Source organism: Asparagus officinalis, chromosome 1 (genome assembly GCF_001876935.1).
Source record: "Asparagus officinalis chromosome 1, Aspof.V1, whole genome shotgun sequence".
Classification (NCBI taxonomy): Eukaryota; Viridiplantae; Streptophyta; class Magnoliopsida; order Asparagales; family Asparagaceae; genus Asparagus; species Asparagus officinalis.
This window is the reverse complement of record NC_033794.1, coordinates 109,775,901-109,788,267: the sequence shown is the minus strand read 5'-3', so window position 1 is coordinate 109,788,267 and position 12,367 is coordinate 109,775,901. Positions and strand designations below refer to the sequence as shown.

General features: G+C 35.7%; 1 protein-coding gene across 2 annotated transcripts in view; it reads left to right on the top strand.

The window, feature by feature from the left end:
• LOC109828938 (lipid phosphate phosphatase epsilon 2, chloroplastic-like) overlaps positions 6,896-12,367 on the top strand; it is a 13,228-nt gene continuing 7,756 nt past the window's right edge. Inside the window, exons 1-2 of one of the 2 annotated variants that reach the window (XM_020395936.1) lie at positions 6,896-7,375; positions 9,176-9,401. In XM_020395936.1, coding sequence (XP_020251525.1) covers positions 7,067-7,375; positions 9,176-9,401 — 535 coding nt within the window. In that variant the 5' untranslated portion in view covers positions 6,896-7,066. The remainder of the gene's footprint in view (positions 7,376-9,175; positions 9,402-12,367) is intronic. The other variant, XM_020395935.1, reaches the window with a different exon arrangement.

The following is a 12,367-nucleotide window of genomic DNA, read 5'->3' as shown; positions in this document are numbered from 1 at the left end:
TAAAACCAAGCTCACAACCAGCAAACCAAACCACAGCAGGCTCACAAGATACACCCACCAGCATCCTCCAGACAAGCACAAAAGCAACCAAAAACCCAACAATGAAGATGATACACAAACCATGAATATAAAACCAGCCACACAATAATGAACCAGCTTATACACCAACCAGTCACACAAAATGAACCAGGAAACACCATCTCGCACCAATAATGAATAGGAAACATATAAAATTTCCTAGTTGCTAAACTCACTTAGAAAATTAGTAAAATGGGCTCAGAATCTAGTCAATATCATCATTGTTAGCCATCCAGTGCAATATCAATTGATATTGCAGGTTGCTAATCTCAGAAATTTTGACAATCATCATAGCCTAAAGTAAATAGTCACCAATGTAGAATCGTTTTATAAAAACTTACTACACAACATACCCAAAGCAATAGCCATCCAGTACAATGTGTGCACATTGTAGGTTGCTTACATCTTAGGAAATTGTATGGTGACTTTTAATTATCCTGCATGCATAAGATTAATTTAATCGTTAGTACACCAAAATATTCACACTATAAAAGATTTATAGTACAAAATGGAAGCAAATAGATACTTACTACCATATAACAATAATATATTCCATTGTCATAATGTTCAACAACCACAAGTAAAAACATCATCTAATAAGAGTAGTTTCTCTAAGTTAAAAAATAAAAATATTTAAGCAAAAGTCTTGTGAATTTCATTAATAAATGTTGACTTGAATGAGAATCATAAAATAGCAAGTTAACCCATCTACAAGATGTCTTCAATCCTCTTTGTTGAGAAATGACTCAATCATCTCCTTCTGACCATTCGAAGATATGCCCATAAATAGTCTAGATTCATGCTCATTCATAAAAAGGTGACGGTAGTATGTATCTAACTTGGCAACATTAAAGTCATGTGAATGAGCATATAGGACCGTTGATAACTTCTCAGTCCAATGCATATTTACACACTTCATGTTTGTGCTAAATACATCTATCTTATCCACCATTTTTAGCATGATCTCACTATCTAGGTTGGTTTTACGCGCCTTTACCTTGTCGGAGGATGACTTAGCCTTAGAACTCGATGTGTTGGGTGCTTCCTTAGGCGGAGGAGTGTCCTCGTCATCTAAAATGTGTACTTGAGTAGATTGGGGAGAATGCATTGGTGAGTTCGCCTCATCTCCAAGATTTATGGTCTCACTACGGCTAAACTTTTTCAAGCATCACTAGCAAATTATCCTGTAGCTTGATCATCCTCAATGATAAGGGTGAGATCATCATAATGTCTCAAAGGTTTATTTACGTATTGTCTAAGCTTAGCATTCTTAAAGCTCTTGTCCTGAAAAAGTAAATCTTAATTAATTCAATAAAATAAACAAAAGAAAAGGGAAATAAATCTATTCTTTAAAGCATGATTATTTACCTCAATCCACCTATCCAAACATTCAGGTTCCATGATGACAGTCTTGGTACTATCATCCCATCCTGCACCACTAAGGTTACGACAAGTTTCCATATCACGAAATCTGGACCGTAAAGTTTTGATGCGGTGCATCACATTCTCCCATTTAAAAACCGTGTTAAACTTCTCATTAATATGTTGAGAGGCCATATGAAAAGCGGTTTTCTTAAATGTTTTGTCGGGTTTGTAACCCTTTCTTACCAAGTCGGCAAGAAATGGAATGAGCTCATCATCATAACGGGAATCCCAGAACAAATGTTTGGTCCCTTGAGAACCACTAGCTTCAACAATTAATTTTTTGGATGTAGTTTTTTTCTTCTTCTTCTTTGGATCTGGAGATGTTTCTACCCCTTCTTCAACGAGGTCACGTTTGGAACCTGATTCGGGAGTAGATCCATTAGCACTAGTGTGAGAAAGCTGCACGCCACTCAGATTAGGACTGTGAAATTGTGGAGGCAAAGTTTGAGAATTCAGCATGTTCGTATATGACCCCAGATTATGGTGCATTGGATAATAGTTGTTATCATGGAATGGCATGTTCGGGTATGCTGGAGGTGGTTGTACAAAGTACGACTGCTGAAATGGAAAATACCCACCATCGCCGTGATGCACAAACTGAGAGGGTTGAGGTTGTAGGGAAGGTGATGGAACTACCCCCTTGCCTTTTTGATTATCTCTCCCACTCAATGATGTATTATCAGCCATTACTAATTAAATAGAGAAAGTTAGATAATTGAAAGAAGTTGAACATGAATACATGAATTAAAAAATAGAGAAAGTTAGATAATTGAAAGAAGTTGAACATGAATACATGAATTAAAAAAAAGAACGACATTAAAGTAAATAGAGTTATTGACTACATGTGAATGAGCATAAATAGAAGAAAAATAAAAATCAAGTCTCTGTGGTTACACCATGATTATATTTATCACAATAGTCCACCCACATCGCCGAAGTAATGTCATCTCTGAGAGTCTTCCACTCATTTCTTGATTCAGTTTGCTCTCTTTGGGTTTGATTTTGAGTAAAATCAACTAAATTAGGGTCATTCTCGAATGCCTCCTCACCATCAATGTCTTCACTAATATCGTCATTGTTGAGTAGTTCATCACTGGGATCTACAGTTGTAATGAAATTATGGAGTACCGTGCATGCCAATACGATATCTACTTGTATAGGAAAAGGATAATGCGGCTTAGCACACAAAATCTTGAAACGATTCTTCAATGTGCCAAATACAGATTCAATCTTAGACCTCAATGAAGAATGTCTTAGATTGAATAATTCCCTTCTATTCTTAGGTGTTTCACCCGAATGTTCTTTCAAATGATATCGAACACCTCGGTATGGAGAGATGAAACCTGGCATGGTTGGGTACCCAGCATCACACAGATAGTATTTGCCTACAATTTTATTAAGCAAAGGGTTAAGTCAATTTTGAATATTAAAATTAATAAATTTTAAGTTAAGTCTTTATTTAATTACCATCATAGACTCTTAATCCATGTGGTTGTGGTCTAGACAATGCATCCTGAAGAATCCTATAATCATTTGCAGACCCCTCCCAACCTGCTAGAACATATGTAAACAACTTGTTTGGGGTGCAACATGCAAGCACATTCTGTGTAACACCTTTGCGCCCTCGAAAGCGTGCAACAAGATTAATCGGGAGCATTGCATCAACATGAGTTCCATCTATCATTCCAATGCAATCCTATAATACATGTATCACACCTAAATTAAAATTATACTTCCTTTGATTATACATTTAAATGTGCTTAAAGTGTAGATATACCTTGAAATAAGGGTAGTATAGCGGGTTGTTAACGATCTCTTGGGGAATGTCATTGGGGGCTTGTCTCATGTACCGTCCACGCAGGCAAATAATTGCTTGTAATACCTTGTTGAAATATCTACTAACTGTCTCCCCTGATCTTATAAAATGAGATCTGACAATCCTATTTTTAGATTTATGACCCAGAATGTTCAGTGTCATGATAAGTTGTTCTTCAACTGTTACATTCCTTGAGTCTTTTAGCAGACTATTGTTCCTCATTATAGTCACTAATTTAACAAAAGCACCACTCCGCATTCTAATATAATTCACGCAACTATCACTAAAACCATTATAAATTCGATTAATGTGCTCAATTCTAGCTCTCTCTTGTCTTTTTTTTCCTTACTTGAACCACTACGAATTGATTTACGTCTTGCTTGCATTCTCCTTATAACAGTTATAATTATAATTAAAACGGATAGGGCAGCACCTTGAATCATATTAACAACACTTTGTTCATCGGAAAAATCACCATCATTATCCATCTACGATGAAAAAATCATTTTTTTGTTAGAAACTAAGTCAAATCGTTACAAGATCTGAACAAAGTACAAATTACTAATTACTAACATGGATTACCCCATATCTAAGCAACAAATGTTACAGTGACATAACAAATACTGCATATCTAAGCAACAAATATTACAGTAATAAAAAATGCTAATCCATTACAAATACTAATCAGTATGACTTTCTTTAAATCATTAAGGCCTACAAATACAAAAGGTGAATTTAAAAAAAATTAATAGCTACAAACAGATCTACTAATATAACTCTTTATTACTAGAATAATTTCACAAAAAACAGGCAATCTAATTGCATGCAAAATACTTCGAGAAGTCATATAGGAACAACCTCTATAGCACAGAACATAATGAAACTTAATGTGATAAGCAAAAGTTAAGATCTGCTAAAAGAATTTTGTAAACACACACATATCCTCTATTATTAACAAAATGCCTCATACAAAAAATTCGATTGACATCCTTAAACACACAGAAATAATTTCAAATCAACTCTGTAATAATTTTAACAAAATAGTTTACGGTCTTACAGAAAAAGCAAATTCGAAAAAGCATGCTCTATATTTAGTGATGCCACAATTGAATACTTGATAAACTAAATGTTGTGCTGTTTACACAAGAGCATACTATTTAAGACTGTCAATTAAACTAAACAAATTTAAGACTGTCAATTACACAAGAGCATACTGTTTACAAAAAGACCATTTCTTCTAAGGTCATTAAACTAAACAAATTTAAGATTGTCAATTTGCAAATTTGAAGATGAAGTTTCCATTGTCTTCAATAGTTTCTTACGTCTAAATCAAATACAGTTAGAGGAGATGGGAACTCAGATAAGAACTCAGATAAGAACTCAGATCTACAAGAAGAGGAGATGAGAACAAACCAGTTGATAATTAATCTAACTATTCAGATAGAAATATTCCAAGATACAAATCCAACTATTCAGATAGCATGCACATAAAACTAAAATCTCCAAAAAATAATCAACTACAACGTGGAAATCTGAACAGGCTCCCAAATATCAAATACCCCTCCTCCAATTTCTCACAAAATTGATCTAAATCAATCTAAAAATCCAAAAAAATTAAAAAAAAAAGGGATTTTTACCTTGATTTTGGAAGCAACAGAGTCGGAAAGATCAGATCTGAAACGCGTCGCTCGACATCCCCTCGTTTGGAGTTCGCTTCGACCTCTTCATCAGCCCTCATGACTTCGAACAAATTGAACGCGTCAACGCCTTCGATTTCTTCAAAATCAAAGCCTTCCTCTTCTAAATGCAATAATCCTCTTACGTCGTAAGTTAATTTTTTTATGAGATATAATGTTTGTTTTAATATGCGTCGAAAGTTGAAATTGATGTCTCCGCCTACTGATGTATGTCCCTCCCCCAATTTCTTCGAATACAGGGGCAAAGATAGCGGCGGGAGTTTCTGGCGGGAGGAGAGCAAATGGGGTAACTATAGCGCAAGAAAGAAATCAACGACGAAACCGAAAATCCGACGTGGCGCTGGTTTTTGACGATTTCACTCCGATGGGGAGGGAAATGGGGGAGAGGAAAAAAGTCGAGGTGGCGGCGATTTCTGGGTTCGTTCCGCTATTTAGCCCTAGCGAAACAAAGCGGAGAAATGAAAAGTTGGGAAACTGCTCACCCGACGCAAAGCGGAGAAATGAAAAGTTGGGAAACTGCTCACCCGACGTGGAGGGTTAAATAGAGGACGTGGAGGGGTTTTTTTAGTTTTCCACGCTTATATTAGCGAACCAAACACGTCCTAAAAATCATGGAAGGAAAGCAACCGTAAAATTTATGCTTCATTTATGAGCATATGGTTATTGTCCGACCTCATCTAAATTTTAAAAAAGGGATTTATATTCAAGAATAAATATATTCAAGGAATCTTCAATTATATATGTACCTGTTTTTTAGAATGTTTTTTGGACATTAGTCTCCTAAACTCTTCTATTTTGAAATTAGTGCCCAAATGTTGGTATTGTAAATTAGTCCTTCAAATCATTGAAATTGCTTTCGGGTTTCCCAATTTTTAAGTTACATTTGAAATAGTCCTTTAAAGTAAGAGTATAAGAACTAGCATTTTTAGGGAAATTAGTTCCTCAAATTATTAAAATCGCTATTAGGTCTCCCAATTCTCATAAATTATTTCAATTTGATCATTCTAATTGACGTTCCTACTCTTGATTTGGGGTTAATTGGATCATTGGTCACTATGTTCATCTCCTAATAAAACCATCATATCTATGTTTTAATTGCTTGGATGACCAGTCATATAATTAAATACTAAATTACTAGTTAGGTTACTACACAATTCTAACATTTACGTCATTTTAAGCTGTATATTTTTATTTATTTTTAAGCAATACAACCTACTCAATATGTCACAAGTTGATATTTTCAGGTATAAAATGTTTAATGCAATATAATCATCCAATACAAGTTGTCTGACATGCTATAAGTTTTCATTTCCCTAAGTGATCAAGATAGTAAACACATGAATAAATCCGTTATGTCAAATGATCGAGACAATTTTATGCCACATTACTAAAATCCATCAATTCAATCGACAAAAATCATTAGAACAGATTACCGATCTAATTAGTACTTAATTACATGACCAAATATCCAAGCATTTAAAACACAAGTATGATCATCCAATTACGTGATAAGTAAAGTGACCATGATCCAATTAACCCCTTGATTGTAGGGCCAAAAATTTCAAAAAAAAAAAAAAAGCTTAAGAAATGTGAGACCTTGTAGCAGTTCCAATGATTTGAGGGATTAATTTCAAACCGACTTAAGAACCGAGAGAGCTAACGCGCAATTTCAATGATTTGTGGTGTTACTTTCAAAATATGAAAGATGTAAGGTACTAATAGCTAAATTGCCCTGATTAGCATAAACCTGACCAAGATCCTAATAAAACGGATCGAACTTAGATGATGATGATGATGATGATGATGTGATGACTCAACAATTGCTGGACGCCGTAGGCTCCGCGCCCACTGGAGAGCAGAGAGTCCTCCTTGTCCTGTCTCTCTCTCTCTCTAAAATTTCCCACATTTTAAACAATCTCCTGGCCATTCAAAACGCCCCTAGTAAAGATACCTTACAATCCAAATCCCTCGTCTATTTCAAGATGCTCTTCTTCTCCTCTCAGCACTCCTTCTCAAACCTTCGAAATAAAGCTCTTTTGAACCCCAAAACATGCTCTCTTCTTCGGTCCTCATCTCTTTCTCTCCACCAAAGACTTTCCACTTCGATCCAATCCATCGGTTACCCACGTCTAAAGCTCGGATTTTGATACGTGGGTCGGAATCAAAAAGGTTTTTTGGCGGCGGGGTTTGGAGGGTCAGGGTTTCTGATCAGGAAAAGATGACGGAGGTGGTTGGGATTGATGCTTTTAGGGGAGGAAATGGGAGTGAAGAAGAAGGAGAGGCGATTCTGAGTGATGGACCGTCAGGTTTCGATCGGGTTTCGGAGTTGAGTGGATTTGAGTCGTCTTTGAATCAGATGGTGAGTTCAACTTGGGGGCTACGTAAATTTCCTAATCGGTTTAATTTCATGTACACTGAAACTGGTTCATAATCAAATTGATTGGACTAAGTTCAGAGTAGTTTACTAGCATGTTTCAGACCCTGTAGAAACTGGTTCATAATCAAATTGATTGGACTAAGTTCAGAGTAGTTTACTAGCATGTTTCAGACCCTGTAAACAAGAAATAAGGAACACGTTGTTACAGAGTAGTTTACTAGCATGTTTCAGACCCTGTAAACAAGAAATAAGGAACACGTTGTTAATTTACGGTATTAAAAAGAATGAAGTGATTGGTTTCAAAAAGAAAAAAAAAAGAAAAAAAGAATGAAGTGATTTGGGGAAGTTCATGCTAAACTTGAATTTGAGTTTTATCACGAGCTCTAAGAATTGTCTGGGTCTGGATTTTGATCGTTAAATTCATACTTGTAATATGTCTCGGTGTATACTTCAAAATGTATCTATATTCTAACTTTTTTTTATCAGTTCAAATTTATATCCTTGATATATACATTATACCGTGAGTATTAAAGCATCTAGATCGACATGCTATGTGAGCTCCTGCAAAATGATTCATCTTCTCAATTTTTATTAATTTTTATCTAGTTTGCAATCATGCTACCACATATTGTCAGAGAAAATTTGATTTCTTAATGTGCATATTAATTTTATTCTGTTATTATATAAACTTGTTTACATTTTCGCTGCAACTTTAGTCTGATCCTACAATATGATTGTTTGTTACTTATGGAAAGACATTAGTCGGTAAAGTAGTTTATTACACATGAAATCAGCTTATAACTTAAGACAAACTGCAACAAATTGTCATATATTGGCATATCATATGAGATAGATGATTCTCAGTCGCCTTGATGGTGATCCTCGAGCTGTATGTCATGAGGACAGGTGGAGTTATGTGCACCAGGATTGAGAAATTAGACTATTGAATAATCACTCTGATCTGTTCATATTGTTGTTCATTATTTTATTTCTAATTTGGCTTGAAAGTGAAGCATGAGAAATACTAAGGCATTGGAGTGTACATTTGCAAGAATTTTAACGGATACACAAATGGAACATATTTTTCTCATAATTCAACGAAGACAATGCACATACTGTATTAATACTGCACATACTGTGATTGAGAAAATTGGTTTTAAATTTCATGTTGGATTAATAAATTGATATAGCGTCTGTATCATCGAACGACTTTTGCAAGTAGTTGATTGAAACAGATACCTGATTACTAAATCAAAATTTTTAACTTGCCAATTTGTCCTTGTATGAGATCCTCAGGCCCATGGGGAGCATTGATAACGAGAGATGTTGCTCTAGGGAATAATCATAAAACTAGCACTTCATTGTGTATTCAAGTTATTTATGAAATGTGGTGAATTATGCGACCTACTTTACCTGAACTTCTTGCAAATGTATGATATGGGGCATCTGCTAAAAATAGAAAAATGTTTGAAGAGATCCCTCCTATATACAAATAGATAGATACATTTATAGTTAGACATTGTGGATTTTGTTGGAGGCATCTCCAATTTTTGGGTTCCTACAAAAACTTATATACATTTCCCATTTAATTAAAGTTAGTTTCTTATGGAGCAATAGTTTCAACTTTTTTTCCCTCACATTGACCTTTTAGATTATAGGGACTACCATTTCATACTTAGTTTGATTCAGTTAGTTACTTTTGTCTGTCTTCATCGTTTGAAGGAACATTGTCTCCTACCACCGAATTAATGATAAATTTTTTTGTTTCTTGCTGGGTACTAGAGCAAATGGCTTATTGCTGCTCTCTTTGGCCTTGTTATTCTGTGGAAACATGATTCCGAAGCTATGTGGGTTGCAATGGGATCAGTTGTAAATTCATGCATTTCAGTTAAATTGAAGAATATACTAAACCACAGGAGACCTGCCTCTGCTTTGAGATCTGATCCTGGAATGCCATCATCACATGCACAGTCCATTTTCTACACAGCTTTATTTGCAATTCTTTCATGTAAGTCTTCCTTACTAAACATTGGCAATTTTTATTCCATTTATATTATCTTTATGTTCTAACAAATGGCGTACCATGTCTTTTGTACTTCACTAGGTAAACCCCAGTTTCAGGTTTGTTAGATACTAAGTTACCCGGACACTTTATGTAGACTCATGTATCCTTGTCCGACACTTCTTGTATTTGTTTCCGTGTTTGACACACTTTGGAAACTTCTTGAGTATATTACATACATTTATTCAGATGTGTATTCAATTACATAAGACATGTTTTAGTTTAGAACAGTCTTGATACACTTATTGGACAAATATCTTACACTTTCCCTCAATTTTCTGCAATTTATTCAACTCGGGTCAAGTTCCTTTCAGCCCATACCCAATTCATAAGTATGATTTTACAATATAGTTCAAAAATATGTGGCTTTCCAATTTATAATCTACTCAATAAAAAAAGAAAAATATTATGGTAGTTTTAGTTCTCATAATATATAGGATTGGGCATATTCGGTTCGGATCGGTTTTAAGCTCAATCCGCATCCAATCCGAATTTTTCGAATTCTCAAAACTCTCATCCAGATCCAGATTTTTTTCCCCTTCATCCGAATATTCGGCCCAACCGAATTCGGATCGGTTCGGATCGGTTTCGGTTTTGGACCGAATTAATACTATTTCACAAAAATCTGCCCACACCTGAGATCATTGCCTATTAATTTCTGATGAAGTATCATTATTTGTCTATTTTGTCTACTTAACTTTTTCCCCCAAACAATGAAATGTGGAGCTTGTTTGAAGTAACACCATTGCCACAGCTAACAAAAAACCGAAATCAGTGAAATGAGCGCAAACCATATCAACAAGTACATATGGTTATGTAACATTCAAATATTAATTAACTATAATCAAAAGGTTATCTTTCATTTCTTGGAAAACAACTTAACATGCCTCTAGTAGAATTTGAAAGCTTATATGAGGTTTCACCGATTTTAATGCGGGCATATATGCTAGCAGGCCTAATGAAAAAGGAACTATACAATATAAACATGTATGTAAACATAACAATCAAATTACCGAGCAATTATATAGCTTAATGTTCAAGTGATAACTCACTAATAAGAAAGCTATTCCATCCGACTTCGTCCGAACCAAAAGTCCTTTCCATTTTGACCGAATTCCGAACGACGAAGTCCTTCCCATTTTGAGCAATATGAATATCCGACAAAGAACGAATTAGAAAATTCAGTTCGGTTTTTTTTTTGGCGGTTCAGGGGTTTAAACCGGATCCAAACCGGTTTAATTCGGTTCGGGCGGTTTAGAGTCTTCTTCTCATCCATTTAATCCGGTTCGGTTAACCGGCCCGCTTTTTCGGACGGTTTTTTCGGTTGAACCGGTTTTTTTCGGTTTTTGCCCACCCCTAATAATATATGAATGGAAAAAGCATTATTGATCTCATATAAATTATTAACTTTATAGTATTATATATATATATATATATATATATATATATATATATATATATATATATATATATATGGTCAATGTTTTCCTAATGTGACACCTAGTTCCCACCTAAGTATACGACCCTATATATATATTATATATAATATATATATATATATATATATATATGTAATGTTTTCCTAAGGTGACACCTTAGATTCCCACCTAAGTATACGACCTAAATCACATCATTTCCTTTTTTTTTTTTTGCGATCCGCTCCGTCGAACTTGATCTACACATCTTAAACACCAAACAGGCAAACATGTCAAATTTGGGGTGAACCGTCGTGTTTTGATCCTTTGTTGAGCCGTGCAAAAGTTCTATTCATTCGAAACGTTAAAATTACCGGTGAGTGGATGAAGGGTCAAAACACGAACGGGTTTCACCCCAAAATTAGTGTGTTTGGGTTTAAAAACGCTGTTAGATCAAGTTCAACGTGAGCGGATCGCAAAAAACAATTAGGGAATAATGTAATTTTAGACCGCTGTCCTTAGGTGAGAATCTAAACTGTCACCTTAGAAAAACATTTCCATATATATATATATATTACTAGTTATATATATATATATATATATATATATATATAATATATAATATATATATCATAACGCTGTCTTCTGTATCGACATTTTACAAATTTGTTGTTCCTCTAATTCGCAACCAATGGGTTAGACTCTTCACGGTAGTGGCTTCTTCTTCTCTCCATTAATGTGTATTAACTATGCATGTCAGGTTTTGATTGTTTGATCTAATATATATTTAAAATTCGTGTTACTTTTTGAGGGAAAACTAGAATATAAACTTCTTGCTCCTTGTGTTGCCTTGTTGATAGTCTTTCACAATGGTAAAGTCAGTATTGACACTGTAACATAACCCCCAGTTATAACAATAACTTAAGTTTAACTGCAACAAGCTCCAAAACATAGTACCCTATGTCGTCATAGAGCTTAACACTATAGGAGGTGGATGCTTCCTTTACATGTCAGCAAGATTTAAGCATATTCAACACCCTGTAGTTGTTGGATCTGGGTGTGTAGCCCAAACTTACCTGTAGGTGAGCTTCTCCAGGCGAGGACGAAGCTCAGGCGAGGGTGAGCTCCAGTCGGCGAGCTCGAGATCTCGAGAGCTGTAAGCAAGCTTGACGAGGTTAGGCGAGCTCGAAGTTGCAGCAAGCGAGCTTGAGACGTGGTCTAGGCGAGCTCGAGCTAGTGGAGCGCGGGCAAACTCGATGCAGGCGAGGGCTGACGACGCAGGCGAGTTCAAGGTCAAAGCTTTAGATCAGGCGAGCTCGGGGTTGACATCAGGCGAGCTTGAGGTAGGCGAGAGGTGGATCAGGTGAGGTCCAGGCGTTTTGCCGTCGAGCTCGAGTCGAGCTCCTTCAGACGAGGTTGAGGCGAACGAGAGCTCTGCAGGCGAGGTTAGAGGCGCTTGCAGGCGAGGTTAGAGGCGCCCGCAGGCGAGGTTGGGAG